The sequence below is a fragment of the Neolamprologus brichardi genome, chromosome 13 (genome assembly GCF_056152115.1).
Source record: "Neolamprologus brichardi isolate AB-2024 chromosome 13, ASM5615211v1, whole genome shotgun sequence".
NCBI lineage: Eukaryota > Metazoa > Chordata > Actinopteri > Cichliformes > Cichlidae > Neolamprologus > Neolamprologus brichardi.
The window spans coordinates 24,935,817-24,959,631 of record NC_142116.1 but is presented as its reverse complement, the minus strand read 5'-3'; the positions used below and the strand labels follow the sequence as shown (position 1 = coordinate 24,959,631).

Below are 23,815 nucleotides of genomic sequence, written 5' to 3'. Positions count from 1 at the left end.
CGCTTAATATTTTCTGAGCACTTTATATGTTTTTATAAAAAAACAAAACAATAAGAGCATTTCTCGGTATGTGCTATGGTTAGGAAATGGTTAAGTGTGACAGTGTCAAATTGTAGAAATTGTAAAAGTTTTAATAGTAGAAGTTCAAACTGGTGGTGTGTAAATTATAATCCTCAACAAGGAGTGTCAAATTGCCCTCAAGTACGCCTCGCATATGTCAGTTTAACTTTCAGTGGCAAACAGCCAAAAACACAGTCTGCAGTTTGTGAAGTTTTAATATATCACAGAGTGGTGCTGACACACAAAGAAAAAAAAAAGAACCTGACATTAAGGGATTGTGTTTCTCCAAATATATAAATGAAAAATAAGTCTTCCTCTACCTTCGTCTATGTCAGGAGGGAGGCCTCCAACAAAGACCTTCCTGGAGTAGCGCTCCATCCTCTCTCCGTTCTGACCACGGGTTGGCGAGTTCAGGCCTGGAGTTAAGGAGGGATCACCATGGCCGTCGTCAAGAAAGCCGTCTTCATAGGGAAAAAGACAGGAACGACCTGGGAGAAGAGGAAGAGAAGAAGGACACCAGGAAGACGGACGGGGGAAAACACAGGAAGATGGAAACGTAAGAGAGAGTGTTAAATACGAAAAAACAGAGGGACGATGTGAGAGATGTGGTTTGTAGTAGCAGCAGCAATTTTGATATTGGAGATTACCACCATAATTCTGACTATAAGCTCTGTCTGCCGGGCAGTTTTCTTCCACCTCTTATTACGTCCACTCTGACTCTTATGTGATAAAGACGTTATATAAACATGCAGATTTATATCTGAACTATCAGAAATTCTGCAAAAGTCTCAGATTCTGCTGTAGTGTTACCTAAAAGGCTAATTGTAGCTTTTTGGGGAATTTAGGCAGACATATATGGACAACCATGCTAATGGTCTTCAACATCACCATATGGTTACAATGTCTGTGTGTCCACATGCTTTTGGAAACAGTTTCCAAATCATGTTGTCACAATGTTATGCTAATCATTATTACAATCAGGTTTGCTAGCGTTCAGACGCCACACTGCACGACTGATAATGAGAATAGGTGGAGCTGGAACTGGTGCATTACTTTAGTGTATTTTTTTTAAATTGTGGCATTCGCAGCGCATTATCAGACCTTTATTTGCGTCCATGTCTGTACTTAGGGAACAATTACAAAGCAATTTTATTCAGGCATGATTCACTGCATGTCACTGGCTTCACCATGCTAATGCTATAACCTATAATCCCCAAGCCCTGTGCTGCAGTGACCTTACAAATGTCACACAGGAGCTTTCCTTTTTACTCCAGAAGAAAGACAGAATTGGTTAAAATGCACATCAAATCAGAAATGAACCCCGCTGAAAGCACCCATCTTTGCCATCACGATGATTGGATTACTTCTGAGTCAGCGTACTCTGTAAGGAAACCCTTAAAATCGATTTTGGAAGCACTTCAGCCAAACATGCTGGAAGATTGTTTGATTTGAATAATACCAAAGCAAAAACTGCTGATACTTTTCTTTTAAGATTTGAATGCATTTGCATACAACACCAATAATTTCATTACAGATCATATCGTAAATATTAAAGATGGAAATCTGACTCAGAATAGAGAGAGAAAAGAAAATTGTCGGATAGATTTTTTTTTTTCCTCTCACCATCAAGCAAAATATATATAGAGAGATTTGATGGACCCCTGCACCCCTTCCTAATTAAATGCACAACATGGAAAACACTGTGTCGAAATTAATATGATTTCATTCCATCACAGCACAGGTGAAAAGCAGATAGTGACACCACACTAAGACCCCCCTCAGCCTCGGAGAAAGAACACGGCCGACATGGCAAGCAGAACCCCCAGAGAAAATGCCACACGTTACCTCTTCTTCGGCCATAGCTCCGGGCTGCTTGTCAGCACAGTGGGGGAAGGGGAGAAACACAAGGAGAGACAGAGGGTTGGGGCAGGAACAAGGATAGGAAAGAGATATAGAGACATGGGTATTGTAAAAGAAGAAGGAAAACAAACTAGGAACATCTCTAAGGCAACAGTGAAACCACAGATGGCCACACCTAAGCTTCAGCAATGGGACGGGAGTGATTATTACAGCCTGGCACCAGCCTTCAGTAAACCTGCTGCACCTGCCTTTGCAACAGACAGATACTGCACGGCAGGCAGGGAAGGCGATAGGTGAGGTTTGGCTACGGAAATGACCGAGATACCCGACAGCATAATGCAACGCCCCAGAGCTGGCGATTGTAATCTTGGTTTAATAAACCCGCAGTGGCGTGAGTTCCTCCTAATCTTCTGTGAATATTCACAAATGAGGCCATAAAGTGGAGTGCATGCAGAACAGCAGGTAAAGCAGGTTAGTCATTATCATGGCCTTGGTAAAATATTAAAAGGTGTTCTTAGGTCTGGGCTTGCAGACCAGGTCCAAGTGGAAACTTCCCACAGGATAAGAAGAGTGTACGGACGAGGTCGGCAGCGTTGGGGCTCTGAAAAGGATGGCATGCAGACGGGAGCAGTGGAAAGCAGGCTGTGATGTCACAGCTCAATTGATTCAAATATACAGAGGCCAAAGTACAGCACTGTGATCACTTGCGTCCCCCAGCTAGACACGTGCGCCAGCTTTTAAACTGACCTCAGTCATTGTTTTTTTACATTTTAGTGCTCATTTTACTGCCGTGAAATGATAAGCTGTAAAAATATAGATAATGGAGGATATTAACAGAATTTGCTCACGTTTAGCCTTTAACAAACTGAATTAAGAATAAATTCATTATTGGAGTCAGAAGGGAGGGGTATTCAGGATATGTTCACTCACTAATGTCAATCACAAATGGTCAGCCTGTGAGTGTTTTCAGTCTTTGATTTCACAGCCACCCGTCGTTCGTCACATGGAGTTTCAAAACACCAAGACGGTAACAAAATTGGCATCTTCTGTCCTATTTCTAACCATTTTAAAATTTGTTACTGATCAGAGGTCATGTGATCAACCAAACCTATTAAATGTGGAACTAACGAACTTTTAATGAAACAGCCGTTGTCTTTACGTGTGTTCTGTGGTTGAGTTTGTAGACATTTGTAGCATTTTCTATTATATGTTGTCAGACATTTGAAAACGTGAAAAAAATTTGTCATTGGTACAAATGCCACTTAACAGTGTTGCTTCTACGTCTACAACCTGATGTGTTTGATTTTCATTCACCATACAAGTCTGTAGTTTACATACTGGCCATACTGAACATAAAGATGCTGAGACACAGTGACAAAAAAGCTACCGAGTAGATCAAAGGGAGGAGAGCCACTGACTTTATATAATACTGTATCTGAGGCCAAAAATTTACTTTCATGCTTCATATGCTTCATAAGTTTTAAATGCAAGAAAAAAAAATCATTTCAGGACTTAATCTCTGAAAAGTTCCCACAAACAATTTAGCTTTCAATCTCGCTGTGATCCAAACTGAAACCACAAAGCACAAAGTAGGCAAAATGCGGTGCAAATGCCAACAAACAGCAGGACACCCTCCTGCCCCTCTAAACTCATCAGTCACAAAGCAGACCTCAAAAACCAATATGGGCCTTTGCATTGTGAGAGCCCCATTATGCGACTTGCCCCTCTGGCTCCTCTCAGGGAGTATATATTGTCTCTGAGCCTCTTCTTCCTCGCTATGTTTTCATTAAGAAAAGATCTGGCTCACCAATCCAAAAAACCTGGGCAGTGTCTCTACAGCTTTGCCCTCTCACCGTCTGGCCTTGGCAGAAACAAAGTCACCTAGCAACCGGGGCAAAATGAAAAAAACGTTGTGCTGGGAAACCGTCAGATGTCTCTCTGAGAGAGAATACAGCCAAGGAGGGAGAGGAGGAAGAAGAAGAGTGAGGGGTTAAGAATACGTACAAACTTCAAACTTTTTGGTACTGAGTGAGAGAGAGAGCAAATGCTTGACAGGAAACTCTTTGTTTCCTCTGGGCATGATGAGTTTGATGCATCCTTCTCTACTCTGCTTCAAAAGCCTCAGAGACACTTCTGCTAAGCTGTCAAGTGAACAACACCAATAAATCCGGAAGGAGGACCTACAGTCATCACTTTCCCATCTTTTGTTTTTCACTTCAAGTTCCAACGCCATCTGCAGAAAGCAGAACCCTTGCAGGTTTTTACAACCTGAAGCCTCAAAGCTAATGGGATGAAATGAAGGAGAAACACAGAGTGAAACTCTCAAAGTTGAAACCAAAGCTTTCCCTGTCTACACCGATCACAGGCTGCGGAGTCAGCTCTGACAGACGAGGAAGATATGGACAGATCTGTGCTCGCCTGAGCGTTATCCCATGACACAACAGTTTAACATCAATCCGAGGCATGTTCTCCGAGGATAGAGATGATGAAAAGGAGAAAATGGGGAAGGAGCATCAGCGTTGTCAAGATGCGACAGTAAAAACTGCTTAGCTGAGAAATTTCCTTCTGCCTTTGCCCATTTCTGCACCCTGTAGGCTGACTGAAAATATCCAGAGAGGAAACCAAGGCTTCTCGGATTTGTTCTGATTACCAGTCATGAGAGAGATCCTGTATTTTTATTTTTTTTTACTGAGGTTTGTACCCAAAAATGGGGAAAAAAATGATACTAATGATAAATAATGATAAAGAAATATATTTTTAATAATCCAGGAAATCTCATCCCAGATCCCATCAAACAAAGACAAACAAAGACCATTTAGAAGGAAAGACCTCGGCTGAAAAATTCTGTGGTATTCAAGTAGCTGCATATGAGATAAAGAGTTGATTTTCCTCACTGTCTCATCTCCCGTCACTGTTGGGTCATCTGCCATCTGTTGGGACACTGAATCTAGCCTTTTCGGGGTATTTTTGGATGTGTTTTGAGTGGTCAGTAAATAGCACTTCCTACAGTGTTAAAAGGTTCGTCTTAGGTTTATGGTGTCAGGGAATCCAGGGCTTAGTAGAGGGTGGGCAGGTGTACCCAGCTCATACTGTCAGTGGCCCCTGTGGCGAGGCCATATGTTTAACATTTAAGCAATGGTGACATTTATCTTGAGCAATAATGATCAGTCCCTACAATGAAAATGTGACTTACTGTTCAATGACATTATGTGGTCCGCCCCAGGATGATGAAAGTTGAGGCCCATACGTCCTGCCAAAGAAAAAAAAAAGCAAGCTTTTTACAAAGAAGGGAAAACGTGGAATTTGCTGATAAAAAGTCAGCCTGTCGACAGACATTCATTTTGATCTTCCACTGTACTGTGTGCAATGGGAAAATGCCAGCCAGGATGAGCATGACACAAACAGCAGACACATTTACACAACTTGGTAGAATGGCATAAAAGACAAACACAGACAACAGATGCGGGAAAACAAGGTTGAGACACACATCCTTTTGTTGTCACATATCTCATATGCACACATGCTCGAGCAAACAAAACCAGCTACAAGACTAAGAATTCATCAAAGACGCTATGGTTGCAGTGTGCGCATGTTACAAGAACCCATCTATCTTTGCTTTCTTGGAAGTAAGGTGTCTAAATGAAAGACTTCCTGGTTATCGTCCTTCTTGTACAAAAAACAAACGACAAAATGCACTACCTAAAGAACCTACCCATTTTAAATAATAAATTGTTGCCTTACAGCCAATGTCATTCACAGTGACAGCCACAGAAACTCAAAAATATCAGCTCTATATTTTAGCAACAACTGAAGAAAAAGGGAAAAATAAAGCAACATATTCACAAACTTACATTTCACACATTAATATTAAGCAAATACCCTTTTGGTCCTTTATTGTTCACCTATGCAAAGTGTTATTTCAGTCACTTCAGCAACAATTTGCAAAGTGCTGGGGTTGAAGGGAACAACTATGTCCCTATAGGTTAAGTGAACTTGCTTACACCATAGCCAGTCTCTTAAACGTTTCAAAATGTGCCCACAAAAGACAGATACTGGGGACAGCGAGGGGGGACTTTTCCTGGCTCGTAAAGAAGAATGGAAGACGCAGATAGACCTGGTTGAAAACCAGAGAGGCAGAAGAGGGAAGGATAAGGGGGAGGCCACCCTGTAGCTTCACAGATGTGCATTTCCACACTCCTCAGACCCAGAATCCAGCAGACATTAGCAGCTTGGAGACAAACAAAGCCAGTGCATTCACATTCAAGTGTCAGTAACCAATGATCATGAAGAGGTAAACACTAAAAAAACTAGTATGTGTCCCTACAGTGGGGGGTGTTTTTGTTTTCCAACTCTTGACAAAGTTCTCTGATCATCCACTAAGTTCTCTATCTCCCTACCCACAGTCAAGTCAGGCTGACATCCAAGTTCAAAAGCCCCAAGGGATAGCTGCACAGAATCATGTATCGGTAAACGTGTGGGTGGTCTATTTGTTAGTTCTTCGACCAAATTACAGGGTTTAAACCCAAATGTCTCGCTGACTAATGTGTGCTTGAGAGGATCCAGTTCTACTTTCTAGCAGGCCGTACCCTGTAACCTAGTAATACTGCCAAGAAGATCAAAAAATACACGCTAGATACTGGAGACTAGAGCACACACACACACACACACACACACACACACACACACACACACACAGAATACAGAAACAATAAAATGTTGCTGATTGGAGGGCAAATGTTGCAACAAGTCCTGAGGGCTCTTGCCTTTCTGCCGAGATTAGTCATTTTGGGTGACATGGGGGTACAGTTACCCTTCTGAAGCCTTAAAATAACTCTGGGCATGTGCCATCTGTTTCCCCTAGGAGAAGAGTGGCAGGGCCAGAGGGGCCCCTGAGTTGCTGCTGCTGCCACTGCTGTTCTGGTGACATTTCCTCACAGAGAGCTATTCTCGATCCCTCTCTCCCAGCCGCTCGGGAGAGATCCACTACATTAGGCACGGCTCCAAAAGCACCTCCAATTTCCTCGCCTGACCTGATCTGCAAAATGGAAAATTACCTCACATCGACCACTTAGGTAGAAATGGATAAAGAGTGGGCTGTGGATAGATCAGCAAAAAGCAAGTTGGCATCAATTTAGTATATGGCATCTCTGCCTAAGCAGAGCCATTGTGTTTAAAGTCGGTGAGAAACCTAGAAAATGTTGGTTAACAGTAAAGTAACAGCTATCATTGCTGAAACTACAAGAATCCTGTTCTGCAAGTTTTCACTAGAGTCCACGTGGCTCATCACCACATGTCTCACATGTCAACTGCTTTGCTAATGTTTTGCTCGTTCGTCTACCTTATAGCACATTTTTAACTGTGTGTAAGCGATATGTTTTTCCCCCAGCTGCCAAGACATTTACTTAGCAGGAGGGTGCTTCAAATCTACACTTCTTGCTGACTAATGCCAAAAAAATACAATTACTAGTACTAAAAAGGGAGTAAAACACTTTGGAGGAAAAAGGAAAAAAAATGCATTGACTTAATAGATGACTCAAAAGACCGAGAGGAGTGGATGTTTTTCTTAGAAAACCTAGTCAGAGTTATTTTGTGTCTCTGTCAGAATAACCAACTTCTTCCCCTTCACACCAGCTCGAGCTGACACTAACAATCCACAAGATGATTGCAACAGGGCCAAAGTTCCTTTAACTATCACGCCATAATGTTCAAAAAGAAAATGGTGAGAACGTGTTTCTAGTGGTTAAACCCAGTGAGTCAAAACTGGTCCCAACTGTCATTAATGTCTCAGAAAATTAATAGCCATAAAACCATGATATACCTTTCCAGCAATAACAGAGGATTTCCAGAATCCAGTTAAATGTGATGCTCTACTTGTCTGAGGAATTAAAGCTTTCAACACCATTTCATAGTTTGTGAGATCTAGGCAAACCATGATTTTAATAAACTAAACAAGCCCAGGCTTGTTTTGTTGCCTGGGCAGGATTAGCTCAGTCATGCTTGCTGGAGTCATGGATTTTCCACCATAACAAAACATAACACTCTGACAGTGCAATTTATTGGAAGCAAGGTGTGATCTAACCTTTAACACAACCAATAAATACATCATCTTATCTCTATAGAGTCATCACTGGCTGTTTAAAGTACAGGGTTGTGCCTTTTAAGTTGAAATCATCTGGTGTGTTACGAAGGGTTGAAAAGTTTAAGGGGTCAGAACAAACTTGTCAGAAAAACAGTTGCCCAACAAAGCAAAGCCCTTTAACCTTGGGTTCATTTGGTTCAACCCCTCTCCGAACCCGAACCAAAGGAAGATTCTCATACATGACTGTTTCATACCAGTGTGATATTAAGTAAGAACAAACTTTTATCTTTCCTGGGGTCCTTCAAAGTAAAATTTCCCCTTATATAGAAAACAAAGTCCAAAATTTAGGCTCAACCTTTAGAGGCTTTCAAGAAAAGTAGGAGAAAGGGTGGGTGGGTCTCCTGCTTTTCTTCAGTTAAGTGAAGAAGTGCACAATTAGATTGTTAGTCATCTCATTTGTATTATGTTTCCACTTTGTGTTTTCCATTACACAGCCCACAAAGTCAAACAGCACTAGTGTTTGCTATCCCTCAATTACTTTCTCCACTTGACTAAGTCTTAAGTCAAGATTTCAACGAAATGATGCCAAAATAATGAAGGACCAGCATTAGGGTTCAACGTTGATTCAGTGAAGTTAAAGTTGACACAGCGATGTTGACTGAACATCGTTCCAGTGATTGTTTACTATCCGGTTTATAATCAATCAACCATCATAACATAGACAGTACTAAAACACAAAACTGTCTATAAAACCTCAGTGGCAAACTGCTCGCAGTCTAAACTAGTTTTTTCTTTAGGACAAATGCTCAAGAAAACATTTCAAATGTGCAAATTAGCTGATCATTTAAATAGTCTAAGAACATCCAAACATAGGAACACGTAACCCCACCTCCCACTCTCTGCAAAATCACAATTACCTGATAATATAGCTGGTAGTTTTTACGTTTCCAAAGCCCAGACTCATCAGGGGTGAAAATGGTGACACAGACTGGACCTTACTAATGTAGCCCAGGATCACCCTCCTCTCCCTATAACTAATGTAAGCGACTAACTACTGGGGTAGTGATTGATCTCCTGCCTCTTCTATTCCAAGCCAAACTACACCCGGGGATCTGTTCAGGATATGGCAACAAAGAGTGCCGAAATGGACCCAGAACGTACATTGTATCGGCTATTCAATAGAGTTCAAACAAAACAAGAACACAATAAACACAAAAACTAACTAATCTTAACATTTTATCGGTATGCATGAACAACCTTATGGTCCATGCTCTTTACAGCTATTGCAACTGCAAGACTGGGCTTAGACACGATACTTTAAATGTCTACAACAATGCAAAAGCAATTTTTTTAAATGAATTGTGGTATCGATAGCATTAGCCTTCCGAGGATGAAGAAAATCAAACTATTAGGGGCATCAGAGTTAACCTTAAGCAGTGAAATCACATTCACCCAGGACCTTGTAGTTATTGGCAAAATCGTAGCTGTAATGTAGCATAATCCCAGAGCTAGCTTATCTTAAACTCTGTGGAAATAATGCTAAACCTACAATGTAATACTTTTACCCCCACCCACCCCACAGTCACTGTCTGTGTTTGCTTGTAATGCATGCCCCCTTAGGGATCTTTCCTTTGAACGCGGTTTAGTCTAACTTCAAGCACCTAAAGATACATCTACGTTATGTTCGCTAGCATTTATTAAATCAAAACAACTCAACAAACCTCAGAAACTGACCTTTCAGAGATGGCCCTCTTCAGTTTTTTGTACCAGGGTAGAGGTCTGGGGCTTTTTTGAGGGTTGTTTTTGAGAAATCAGAAAGCACGGTTTTATGTTTTCATCCTGTTTATTGTTCAAAAACTCTTCAAACCTACAGAAACACCACAAATTTGGGATTCTGAACAGAGTTTTTCCCGTCACAAGGTGATAAATTTGTAACCCTAATGCTAAACTAGAGCAAACTACAGCAGCTGTTTCGATAGCAGAGCCTATCTTCTTATTGAAGTCACAGAGGTGAATAAAGCCAACACATTTAGCAAATGCTGAACCAACCCTTTAAATACACAACTGAAATAGTACCTCGTTATGAAAATAATCTACTTCCAGTCTTCTAAAGGCTGCTCACACACACTGAAACTGATGCAAATTGTAACTGATGCAAGATCGTGTGATTCAGACCAGCTGAGGCAATGTGTGTGCGTGTGCATTAGGAGAGACACATTGTGGGTGGAGTGAGATCTATACAGGGCTTCCACGAGGGTTATAAGGACTTTCGAGTGTCTCAACTCATTAGTGACAACATCTAGAAGTGTGTGTCTGTGTGTGTTTATAAGGAGTGGCTGCAGTCACACCATCACACCTCTTGAGCTGTCTGATCCATAGACAGGAATACGTGACAGCTCAACAGAAGAGTATATGAGGTGAGAGTGCTTTGCATGGAATGCCAGAGCTGATTTACATGTCAGCAAGAATTTGAAAGTGTGTTTCCTTTGTGTGTGCATGCACGTGTGTGTGCATGTGTGCATCAAATGCTACCACTGGCAGCAGAGGTAGTGGTTGTTGTCAGAGTGGTGGTGTTTTTCCAGCACATGTGTGTGTTTGTGTGAGTCTTTAGTCCTCCACACATGAGCTCAACTGACCTGTGTGTGTGTGTGTGTGTGTGTGTGTGTGTGTGTGCGCGTGTGTGTGTCTGTCTGCAAAAAGGGTTCGTTTGTTCAGATGTCCCTGTGGCCCTGCTCCCCTCAACCAGGAGTAAAGAGCTTTTAGAAAGTTTAAAACATTGACTATAATGGAGTGTGTCTTTGAAGCAGAAACTTCTCAAAACAAGAGCTCAGAAGAAATAAAATAAGTTGTCCCACCCCTGTCTTTAAAGGGTGTGTGGATGAGGTCACCACACACCTCACTGATACACACATCACAATACTGAGTACTTTTTCTTCTTAAGAAAGAAAAGAAGGCGCAGGGACTCATAAAACACTCAAGGAAAAACAACTATTCCAGGCACAATGAGAACTATGTGAGAAATGTCTTTGATGGGATTGATGTGGGCGGTACCCATTCGGTTGGGAATGCAAAACTGAGCCTACTGGGTTAATTTGTTTTGACTGGTGGCTTTCAGCTGGTGAAGAGTCTCCCTAAAGTAAGATGTTGGAGTCGCTACAGCAGTAACTTGCCTGTGAAACAACAATAAGTGTACATTCAGTTAAGATTTACTGATCAGATATGTGGATTCCTAAGGAATGACAATGTTATCGTGGATATTTTTTTCTAGTTTTTCAGAGATACTCTCGTTCTGAGTGTCAGAAAGTTTGATCAGGTTCGACAGGTCAGGCCTCAGTGCCTCTGGAACAAAACCTCCTGTTCCTATTGCCATTCATGCTAGCCTGGCACTACCCAAATGTGAAAGATGATCTTAATCCACAGACTAATAAAACTTATGTGCACAAACACACACAAATTTTCACAAATTTAGAAAGTTATATATAATTACATGGGGCAAGTTTAAAAAAAAAAAAAAGTGGACCAACCAGAAACGCAGACAACTTTTATTCATGTTCTTTGCTGTATTTCACACATTTAGGTCTAGCATTGTGCTTACTGAAAATTGCTTTCTCCACTCAAAAATTATCAACCAATCAGATTTGAACAGTCAGGGTTAGGATCTTCTACCTACATGGCTAATTTTCTAGGTAGCCTTAATCAAGGCATAAGCTGCTTTTAATTTCTGGTAATGTCAAGATGGGGTATTTTCTCAACGTTATTCTTGATCACATATTGCACTCAGCAGAAAACAAAGAAGTTTGCTATTTAAAATATTCAGTATGGTTTCAGCCATGAAAGGCAGCCCACATTTTGCCCACTTGCCAATAAGGATCTGCGGGACTAGTCTACTACATGTTTAAATGTTGCTGCCCTTAATAGTCAGTGACAGAAGAGTAGTCTGTTAAATGTTTTTCCCCATTTCCTCCTTAGCAGGTAGGCCAATCCGAATGAAACATTGCACAAACATTGTGTAGGTTAGCTTTGTCAGAATAAATTGGAATATAACCAAGCAACTGTGTAAACATATTTTGTGCCGACACGAAATAAACCAAGGCTATTGCTGCTAACACTGGTAAGATTAGCCAAACTCTGCAAGCTAACCAAACAGAAAGTATTACATGCAGATTTTAACAAGTGAGCCGGGAAGTTAACAACTAGCTAATGTCTCACATGAGTACATCTTTGTTGGCTGGTGTCCAGAAAAGATATGCAAAACCTTAAATTTGTAGCAAAATTTAGAAAATTTCGTTACAACTTCATTGTTAACTAAAAATGATATTTCTGGGCTAGATACATTTGCTTGCAACCAACCAGTCAAAACCAAACAAAAAACAGAACAAAAACAGAAAATCAGCTAACATGAGGTTTTTAAACGGTGGAAAAACAAAACTGCAATCTGTCAACTTGTCACGCTGACCTGAACATGACCCCATATTTGGAGCAAGTACCAAGTGGTGCTTTCAAAATTTATGAGCCAAAGTTACATTTTTGCAACATTTCTTCAATTACTGGAATTTTGCTCGTCAACCCATTTGGGAAATCCTGCCTCTTACCCTGTTCCCTCTGGCCCTTACACTTCTGCTTGCAACAAATGCTGCACATGACCACAGACGCAGAATTTCTTAATGAATTACTTTTGAAAATGACACAACTGAAAGATTTACACAACTAAATGGCCCTGAATTATCAACACATTATATTGCAAAAAGGTTTCTTTACATAATGTGGTTGTATTAGTGTTACTTCAATACTAATTCAACATTGTCAGGAAGATTTCAATCTAGGACGGGTCAGATAATTAGAGTTAAAATACCTTCTGAGCCAGAAAAAAAAAAAAAAGCACCAGCAACAGATTATTCAGCAGACAGGGCCGGGGCACAGGGCCCTTTTCAAACAGTGAGAAGGTACGCTAGCAGGGTGGAGCTGCTCTGTGGTTGGCACCGCAGTTTACTACAGCCCCGTACTGTCTACATGACAAAGTGAGGGGTAAACAAGCCAGGGGAGAATCAGAAACACACACACCCATTTTCACGATCCACCCGCCCTACTTTGCTCATATCTCCAACGTGTCCGTTGTGCTTTCACAAACAATCCCAAGAGAAGCCCTGCAGGACATTACGACACCTTTCCAGTAAAGTTAAGCCGGGGATGTGATGAGCGCGCAACAATGCTCGCTCAGCACAAGATTAGGAAAACAGACTTTATGCATGGGAAAATGACATTCTCCGCTCATTATGTACCCCTCCCACCAACCTTTCCATTGTTAAGATAGGAGGACAGAGAGGGTATAAAAAACCTACACCCAACCTGACAGGGCCCCATCTGGGAAACAGGAGTTTTTACAATTGACACGTGACTGGTGCTACAAAAATATTGACTCAGAAGACCTGACATACACCACACGGCCCAAGAATTCTACAAAGAGGAATTTTTAACCTTGATTTTACAATCTGACAACACTTTTGAGAAATGCAATTGCATTTTTTTTTTAAAAATACATGTTAGTCTGAATTCATCTATGTGTTGTGTTTCAAATCGACTGATATGCTATGTCTCTATTTCATCTATGACACATCTAAGTCCAAAATTACAGGCAAATAAAACATTAACCACAAATACACTCAATTGCGCAACACGTTTACCCAACAAAATACGAGTCTTGTGACATTATCTCTTTATCCATTGATTGTTATCACCATGTACAGGAGGCAACAAAGACAAAAAGAGGAAGTAAAAGAAAACAACAAAACATTTGTACAAAGGACCACTAGGTTCACCTCTGGTTTAGAGTGCACACACAGACACAGACACACAAAACATATGTGAGGTTTTGCAGGTAAGGTTCATAATGATTCAGATTCACTTTAATTTTAAACAGAGTGTAATGATTCATACTGGATTGGTTAAGAGATCGGCAAATAGAGCAAATGAAAAACAGATGTATCCAGAGATGACATATGCCCAAGCGCAAAAATTAAAATTAAAAAAAAAAAATTTAAGCAACCTAAAAACTGCAAGCATGGACGTATGAATATTCCTAACCTGCAAAATGATTCCTCCATATAATATCAGCGATAGTCATTGGTGGGCCACCGGCAGGGTGTGGTTTACCTTTGTCATGGTCAGTCCTTATCATATCCATTAAGGAATTCTCCAAAGAGTGCAAGCTAAAAGCATCAAAGGGCCGATTCCGGTCCTGCAACACAGCAAAACAGGAAGAGCGTTCGCTTTAGAGTCATCACAGTAGATCGCACATAAAACAAAGATGGGAAAGTATCCTGTAATGCTACAATGGCAGCAGAACCTGTACTGTACTACCTGTTTAACACACATTTGAAAATGATAAGACAGTAAAATTATAAACCTGAAAAAAAAGAACAAAACAAAAAACTATGATTTGAGGTGACAATTTTTAAAATGTAGAGAAGCTTTAGATCTTGCAGATAGTTATTTAGAATAAAACTTGAAATAAAAATAATTCTTATTAAAATATATATATATATATATATATATATATATATATATATATATATATATATATATATATATATATATATATATATATATATATACACACACACACACACACACACACACACACTGAAGAGGGACGATAGGTTTCTATTTCTGCCTCGTCATCATTGTGGGAACAGCCCTGCATTCCAGTCGTGATCTGCTTTACTTTCTTGAAAACGTGGCAAACTTTAACTGGCATGTTGAGCTGTTGAATTTCTGGTTAGGTACCCTGCTCAAGGGCAGATCGCTAGCAACGACTTGCATCTGTTGGCAACTCCCTTTTTTGTGTGTTAAAAAGAAAGAACATTCTTGCTTTCCCCATTCAAATGCAGCGTGTCTTCTGAGTCACAGGACTCAGTCCTTAATGGAAATAAGGGATCTGGACTTGATCTTAAGTAGGTGATGTAGGCCCTGGAGATGCCAGTAAACAGGTGATACTAAGCAATGATCTATGAGTCAGTTGCTGGGCTATCCTGAAAGCATTTTAGTATTTCATATTTACTGTTTTCAGCCTATGGTTTCCAGTGTAGAAAAATAAAATGTCACTATCGTGTTGTTGAGATGTTCCTTCATTTTAATTGTATATTGCTTGTTTGCACAAGGTGACACATGCACATCTTCTATTCTTTTTCACTTTCACAACCAATTAGGAAATCAGTCAACGCTTGCCTCAGCTCTTGATTCAACAAACAGGATCATTCGTGAACAGATTAAGACCTGGTGCTGGGATAAGATCCAACTTTCAACCTTTCACTTTCATACTAGAGTGAAACTTTTTTGGATACCATATACTGAAGAACTGTGAAGTTGTTTCTCTGTTTATAAAGCTAATAAAGCCAATAAATCTAAATAATAAATCAAGCATACAAGGACTTAAAGAAGTCTAAAACTGAACCCCAGATTATTATGTAAAGGTTATAAAAGCTGTTCCTTCTTGTCAAGTCAATCAGACAGGAACTCAGCTTCACTTGAGAAAACTGGTTTTGAAACTTCCCTCAATAATTAAAGTTAGATGCTGCAGCTGTCATGAGGTACTGAGAACTTTTGTTCGTGTGTCTTTTGGTATGCATTTCTGCCTGACTGTTCACGAAACCTCTCGAACTTTCAGATCTTGTAAGGCAGGTCGTTCTACTACATCCCAAACAGTCAGTTTAGTACTATATCAGACACCTCAAGGTTAAACAGCTCCCTGCTGATGAAGTGCATGTATTCCTGTTAGGTGTGAATGAATTCATGAGAACAACATGTGTGCCAAAGGTAAGGCCTGAAAGCGCCCAACCGGAGCTAGAGTGGCGCGGCCTTGGCAGCTGTGTCCTGTGTCCGCTGCCTGAGCTGGGCCTACATTGTTTGCACACCACAGCTATTGTTGCCCATTCGGCTGAGCATTCAAAAGTGTTATTCCCCTCACTCTGGACCTGACAGCGCCACACAGATAAAAATCTGCCCACTTGGTACAAACCGTAAACACTTAAAACGCTGAGCTTTTAGTTTCCTCTCCCACCCCTCCTTTCTGACACATATGGATGGACGCGGTGATGGGTAACAGGTCGGAGAACTCGCAACAGTGAGATATTATGCACTATAAATCGCAGACAGAGCTCATTCTTGAACTCTTTATGCGAGTTCCCAGAGCGTGGAATGCAGGGCCGACTTCATCTAGCTTGACTATGCTGCGGCTCATCTTTCCTTGTGATCCACACATAAGACATAAGAGCATTTATCGGGGAGATCAAGATAAGAAAAAAGCCAAGCATGACTATCTGTTTGTAATAAATGAAGGGTGCTCATAAGGTAGAGGGCTGGCAGACTTATCATTAATATATTTTTTATAAGTTATGCATTATTGTGACCTTCACAACGTCTTCTCTATAGCGCAAAAAAGCGATCGATGAGAAAAGTCCCAAAGGTAACAAGAGAGCATAATCGTTATGATTAAATTACAGGCTCCTGTTTCTCTTAAACAGCATTATAATGAACCTTCCTAATAGTGAATTAAGAATGATTAAATTCAATATGTGCTTTCCACTGAGCAACATATTTTACATAGGCATAATAAATTCATGAACTAAATGTCTGCAGCACATGCAGCAGAGTAGCATCACATTTATGCAAGTGGGTCTGCTGAGTCATGATGTCATCATGATAAGCAGCCTTCTAGTTTATGCAATACACTACTGGAAAGTTAAACAATGACTCAAAGATTTCCCCTTTTCAGCAAAACTTTACTGTGTATATATACTTAGTACACTGTCAGTATACTGTATACAAGTATACACACACACGCACTATAATAGACAAAACTAAAGTGAAGTGTACACATTACACCTGTAGGAGCTGCTTGGCTGTGGAAACCAATACCATGAAGCTCCCAGTGCAGTTTTTGCGCTGATGTTAATGACAGGGGTGGTTTGGAGCTCTGCAGTTATTGAGTCAGCAGAGCGTTGGCGACTTTAATGCACTGTGCGCCGCAGCACTCGGTGACCCCACTCTGTAACTTTACGTGGTCAGACTCTTCGTGGCTGAGCTGCTGTGGTTCCTAAATGCTTCCACTTTACAATAACACCACTTACAGACGATCACAGAATGTCAAGCAGGGAAGAAATATCAAGAACTGACTTGTTGCAGTCATGGCATCCTATTACACCATGCTGCTCAAAATTCGATGAGTCTTTTAGGATGAGCCATTCTTTCACAAGTCTGTCTGGCATATGAAAAAGGAACACTTGTTTTTACATGCCATGTGTGCGCACACCTATACCCCATCATAAATTAATCTGTTCTGCGGTTTGTTCTACAATTCTTTTGATTCGATTGTTGAATTTAAGACAGAATAAAATAAAATCAAGCAAATACCGATCTATCAAAATGTTTGATTACTCAAAAGAATGACGTTTTGAGAAGATACTTTGATTTCCCCCAGACATTTAGACCCTAGTCCTTTTGGTCGAAGCACAAAGTTGCTTTAAAGGTTCTTAATCCCGGAAGGAAAGTTCCTAGGGTGGAGGCCTTGGAGTCGTCAGTTAACAAACGGCATGAACCTTTTATCTGGCTCAAGCTGCCATGGGGAAAAAAAAGGAAAACTCCATGCCAGCTATACCTTTTTAGATGCATTTGAATACAAGATTCCACCTGTCCGCCTGTCTACTAACACCCTTCTGAATCTGTATGTGATTACAATCACAGAAGGCCAGGGTATCGCCCTGGAAGATCATGTGAATGTGTGTGTCAGGGTTCACACTGACATATTAAAGTGAATTCCACACATTCTTCTACCTTCCGAGCAGCAGCCAGTGTCAGGCGCACACGTGACTGAACCTTCAGCCTGCGCTTCACCGGGAGCATGTGAGTAATACCGAGGGAGATCTAAACTATGACAGCGAGCACACCTGTCACCAGCTGTCCGCGTGGTTACCACAGGGTGTGTACCCTGCCTGCTGCTCATGCAGCAATTTCCCTGAGTTTCACTTCAGTAAACAGGCCAGTCGACATGTGGCATTCTGACCTTGCATCCTGGTGATAACTCCTCTCCAATTATGGCGTTATTGCCAAACAGCTAAGTGTGAACAAAACACACGAAAGAGCAATGAGCCTGTCTGACTAAGAAATGTCTCAAAATAGCTTAAAAACAACAACATTACTGGTGCAATAAAAGTCACTGCCACAGGAGCTGTGAGTTGTAAAAAAATTTTGTTTTGTTTCCTGAAGAGAAACCTTGATCATAACAGCAATATCATGGTGACCAGATATCACAATACATAATATAACAAAAAACGAACTAGAATCAGCTGACTGTATATAAGTCACTACCCTAATTATTCATCTGGCACCACATGAAAGCACAAGGCTGCTGTACTTCATCTCTGCAGTCTGCCTGAGTTTTACTTCAGTAAACAGACCACTCCATACAGTGTGACATGTGCCCCCCTGACCTTGTCTCCTGGTGATAACTCCAGCTGTAATCCAGCCAAGTCAAGAGAGCTCGGGCAGAGGCTCTCGGGTCAAGGGAACCGAGTAAAAAAGCCTAAAGAGTCGGACTGACAAACACAATCACTATCTCCTGAAAGGCCTATACATTTCAAGCGGGCTGGAATTTCACCCTGTGTCGAGTCACATTTCATCTGTCCTCTCTGTTCATCTGCATGTACCACTCAGGTCACATGCATCTGCGGCTACTTATCTGAAATAAGCGGTCATAATGTGCAAATACGCATGACTCACAACTTTGTGTCATTCAGCTTATTGCCAAGTTGCAAATTGGGTAAAATTTCAAATCTTTTGTAACCTTATAACAGAGGCCAAATAAATGTTTGCTGCTCATAATTAGGCGTATCATTTATTTGATCACAGGCCGGGCTGTAGTACCGGTTGTTTCCGGAGTTTATCTGTCTTTTCTCGTGTTTAATATCCTTGCCTGGATTTAAAAACTAGGGTGTAATGAATTAATGTTTCACGACTCCTTAGCGTGCACCATCTGCATCATTACCAGACACACAATTTATACAAGTGTGCAAACTCCGGCATAGTTGTCACACTGTATTAATTGCTCTGGTATTTACATACACAAGTTTGCAGGTTTTATAATACATGGTTAACATTACTGAAACTGTCTCCTATCCAAACCATGATCTTATGTTAAACCTAACCAGGTAGGGGTTTTTGTTTATTTTAAACAGCTTCAGTACAAATGGGTTACGTGATTGAGGATGTATAGACCTCCTATTAAGCTAACTCTTGTGTACGGTCTGTGGGAATCTCCAAATATCCCACATTTTATGAAAGATGTGAGTCGTAGAAGCGTAATATAGAAATTGGATGACTGGGAAATATGCACAGTGAGTCTAGTTACAGTTATATTGATGCAGCTTAAGCCAAAACAATGTAATATATATACAGAAATTGAGCTTGGGTCCTTCAAGCTCGGGTCCTCTACCAGAGGCCTGGGAGCTGTAGGGTCCTTACAGACAATATCTGATCACATTTTAAGTTGGCTTATTTGGAAAAGAACAAACAAGGCAGACACGCGATTACCCATTTGAGAAGGTAATGCAGTATTTGGACTGGCGATGTCTCTTCTTCCAACAGACAAGTTAATGAAGGCCGGCTCAAAGAGACCCTGCTCTCTAGTTTTCACACATACAATCTTAAGTATGGGCCAAGCGACGGGAAATAACACTGCTAACATGCCAGTGCGGAACATTTCACTTTAAAGCCAGATATACAGTCTTTATGTGGGTGTTTATGCCCCTGATACCTTTACCCGTTTATCTGTTACCGTTACTGTGGCTGATGCTGGTGGTATTAATCTACAGCCTCGAGTAGTAGTAGTACGTTGTATTTGGACTTTTTAAAATAACAATTACAGACAGTTTTCTGTCTTAACATAAGAACTAATTAATTTGTTTACCCCGCCCGTGCGGATTTTTTGACCCTGAATAACACTCTTGCTATCTTCCGGGTTGGACCTGTGAGTCATTTTCATACCGCCTACTTTTCCATCACAGGCCAATCAAATCCTTGTATGTTACCTTCAAGTACTGTGAAAAATGTTTGCAATAATGACGAAGCTTACATGATAACGAAGACGGTACTGATACATATTTTCTCAAACATAATGCAGCCTTCAGTTGCCAGCATTAGTTACGACATATTATTTACTGACTTAAACACAACATGTCACTTATTCAGTGATCAAGCGGACACGACCCCGCCGCACTGAAAGTCTATAGCGCTGCCGTAAATATGCGAATATAAAGGGTAACAAGGGGCACTTGAATGCATCGTGTGTCCTTTAAACCCCACTGAGCGTGAGCTGGCGCAGGAAAAATAACTATTAAGTCCAATGAATCGTGTCTATTTCTAGCACTGATTTGGCATGTTTCTTTTCGACTGCAAAAATAATCCGTGATTAATACTTAAAGGTCACTGTTGTATCTGACTGTGAATCGACCTAAACAAACACAATCTCCCGGCACATACAAGCCACATAACGCTGACAGCTACCGGCAAAACCCGACTTTCAAGTAAACCGCATTAAGTCGCTGCTTAGAAACTGTCCACATTTAACGTAAACGTTGAAATTGATATGGGAGTCAGTTTTTTTTAAACCAACAACAACAACAAAACCCACAGACATTTGACCACGTTTATGATGGATGTGGGGAAGTAATTTGAATAACTAAAAACATTCACCGAACGCTCATAAATAGACATGTAAGGACTTAGTGGTGCTGCTGAGCTCAGGGTGATCTAACTTTTCTGTAGTTCTATCTCAGGCACTGGTGGCTTATTTAGATAGACATATATTTATATATATAAATAGACCCTCACATGGCACTTATAGTGCCAGGGAGAGCAATCAGACTGAAACATAAAGCCTGGGCCTATACCGGGCCTTCTCTTACACCAGGGGAAGTGTTTACCTGGAAAGGCAGTATGCTGTTGCTGTTGTCAGTCCTGAATGCGCCGTCCTCCATCCAGGGTTTGGGGCCGAGTGGACCGGGTCGTGGGAATTTTGGGGGTGCTATAACATTGCTGCTATAGGGCTTTTTCATTGGGGAGATTGGGTTCAGGGGTGACGGCACTCCGACGCCGACTCCAACCCCGACCCCTACCCCGACACCCACCGCTCTGCGTGGGTCCCTGCCCGGCTGCAGCCCGCTCCAGGGGTTCGAGGCTGTGCTCCACGCCGCGTTTTGGTGATTATTCCAAGCGGACGACGAAGGAGAAGACGACGACGAGGTCCCCTTGCTGTTATTCATGATGGTCTGATAAGCGTTTCTCTGTGGGAACGGCCCTTGGTTGGGGCTGACGGGGGATCTCCTCTGCTGGGGCTGCTGCTGCTGGGCTTGCTGCTGATGCTGTTGCGACTGGGGAGCCAGACCGATCTGCGGAGAGAAATTACCCCCGAATACCGGGTTGACGTGGTGGGGGAAGTTCTGGAAAAGCATCGTCCCGTTCACGGAGGGTATTCCCTGGAAAAAGCTATCGTCCACGGCATTTGTGGTTCCAGTGGACCAAGTGCTCCCAAACGATGACGGAGGGGAGGAAAGGGGGCCGCCGGTCTCCTGCGGCTGGTGGTGGAAGCTCAAGCCGGGTAGGATCGGCGACTCCATCGGCGCTTTGTCCTTGCTGCTGCTGCTCAGCGCTGAAGCCGCTTGGTTGTTCCCGGTCGACGGACTCTCCGACTCGGATGAAGAAGAAGCGGGCTCCGATGACGGGGTCGGGGTGGAGGGAGGAGGGTCTGCTTGTGTCGGATCTTGCTGATGGTGAGGCTGGGCTTTGTTTTTGTCCATCAGTAAATCATCCTGCATGGTTTGCTGAGCTGCAACAGGGGGGAAAAGATACGAGGAGTTATTATTATTATTGTTGTAACTCAGGAGCTCATGCACCGGGCTTGCCGGGCTTCTGTAGAATCTGATGAACTGGGACAACTCCGAGAAGGATATGATGTTAGAGGGACCAGCCAGCTGCAAAGCGAATGCGTGATCACCCATTTAGACGAAAAGAAGAAGAAGGAGAAGAAGACGAGGACGAGGAAAAAGCCCCACTTCCCAAGACCAGAATGATTCAGAAATCCCGCAAATTATACACGGAGCATAGTATGGCAGCAGATATTCACCAGATTTCGCCACGTCTCGTTTTTCCCTTCCACACAGGAACTCCGGAGCTGCAACGTGAAACTGATTCAGTGTGTGTGCCTGTGTGCGTGTTTTTGCCCAAGGACCTCCCCTATATTCATTTACATACGTCAGTAAATACAGCTGTCCTTCAACAAGGTTAAAGCCACTTCTACCTTGACCTACACACACACACGACCACAGAGGGTTTTTATTTTTAATTTATTTTTAAATAACACCCAAAAAGGCGCACACGGTCTTTTTTACGCATCAGAAATTAGGTGACGCACCTGAACCAATTGAATCGGTTGTCATAAAAAATACAATGTCTCTAGAATAAAAAAAACAAAGTGGATATACAATCATTTAATAAAGACGACGAAGTTTACTGAGCAAATACGATCATAAAGAAAATAATAGCTTCTGCTTTAGACTCCTAGAAGGGATTTAATAGAGCGCAAAGAGAGACTCTGCCCGAGGTCCGCATTGACACAGCCACGGGTTGGCATTTACATAGTACAATATGTACCTTGCATTTGCAGTCAATAACTTTTAAACTAGGGCTGGAATTTAACTGAAAGTCTACTCTGTCTAAAGTAAGAGGCTTTACCTTTCATGCAAAATTATCCCCTCTTTGCATTTGGAGACAACGCCTTGGAAAAGCCCAATTAACATACACGACCTGCACTATTATCCCGTCAGCAAATTTACATTTAGAATTACATTAAGTGCCAAACACGCCTGGTAATCTCAACAATGAGCAGGCAGGGCAAGCAGAAATGTCAAACACAGCAAGATACTCTGATCAGGGAAACGAAATTAAGCAGCTGAGTATATATTCTGCCAGCTGGAGCAAAAGGCACAACTATGAGATATGACACTTTGGTGTCAAATCATTGTCAGACTCATCTGGTCTGTTGATCGGAAACTGTCTCCAGAGAGCTAACATACAACCTACACACAGGCCTGTCAATAGTAGTCTCTAGACTGACATAACAGATCATTTCAGTGCTATAATGACAGCAACACAAGTAAGAATTTCATGTTTAATCGCAACAGCATTCGTTACAGATACACTCTCACCCACCCCACCAGTTAATCCGTGTTTTCTCCTCCAGGATCTCCCGATTCCAAGGTCATCAAAGAAGCACAATCAGCAGGCTGTACAGTGGCTCACCTCACCGGCTCTTTACCACACACACAAGGCAAAACCTGACCCTTCAGCTGCCTGTTTATCGCGCTGATCGAGGCACCCGATATACATTTCATCAAGCTGTCTTGTCTTGAAATCCCTCTGTATAATCCACATGCTCCCCCTCCCTCCACAAAAACGACAAAACAGCATGCACACACAGTCTGGTTTTCTCTTTGCCTAACATGAAGTTTGAATTTACCTTTATCGTTCACCTTTTGGGGACTCTGTAAATAAAGATATTTCTTGTTTGCCTCGTCTGGGTTTAGATATGACAAACGAGCTACCCTTGTGCCGAGGTAGTCAGCAGTTGCTTGAACAGCTGATTGACTGCGGCGCATGGACGCTGGTGAGTAGCCTGCTGGGAGTTGTAGTTTCAAACGATAAAGTGGCCGGTCAGCAAAGGTGTCTGTCTTTCTGTCTGTCAGTTCCATTGAATTTAGTGTAACTTAT

At 41.7% G+C, this 23,815-nt stretch overlaps 1 protein-coding gene across 6 annotated transcripts in view; it reads right to left on the bottom strand.

Moving 5' to 3' along the window:
* cpeb3 (cytoplasmic polyadenylation element binding protein 3) overlaps positions 1–23,676 on the bottom strand; it is a 43,204-nt gene extending 19,528 nt beyond the window's left edge. The window contains exons 1-6 of one of the 6 annotated variants that reach the window (XM_006799046.3): positions 23,565–23,676; positions 20,974–21,875; positions 14,081–14,234; positions 5,114–5,170; positions 1,906–1,929; positions 381–548 (exon numbers count right to left, since the gene is read on the bottom strand). In XM_006799046.3, coding sequence (XP_006799109.1) covers positions 381–548; positions 1,906–1,929; positions 5,114–5,170; positions 14,081–14,234; positions 20,974–21,864 — 1,294 coding nt within the window. In that variant the 5' untranslated portion in view covers positions 21,865–21,875; positions 23,565–23,676. Of the gene's footprint in view, positions 1–380; positions 549–1,905; positions 1,930–5,113; positions 5,171–14,080; positions 14,235–20,973; positions 22,337–23,564 lie in introns of those variants that run through there. The other 5 variants (XM_006799047.3, XM_006799042.3, XM_006799044.3 and 2 more) reach the window with 5 other exon arrangements.
* Positions 23,677–23,815: the final 139 nt, after the last annotated feature.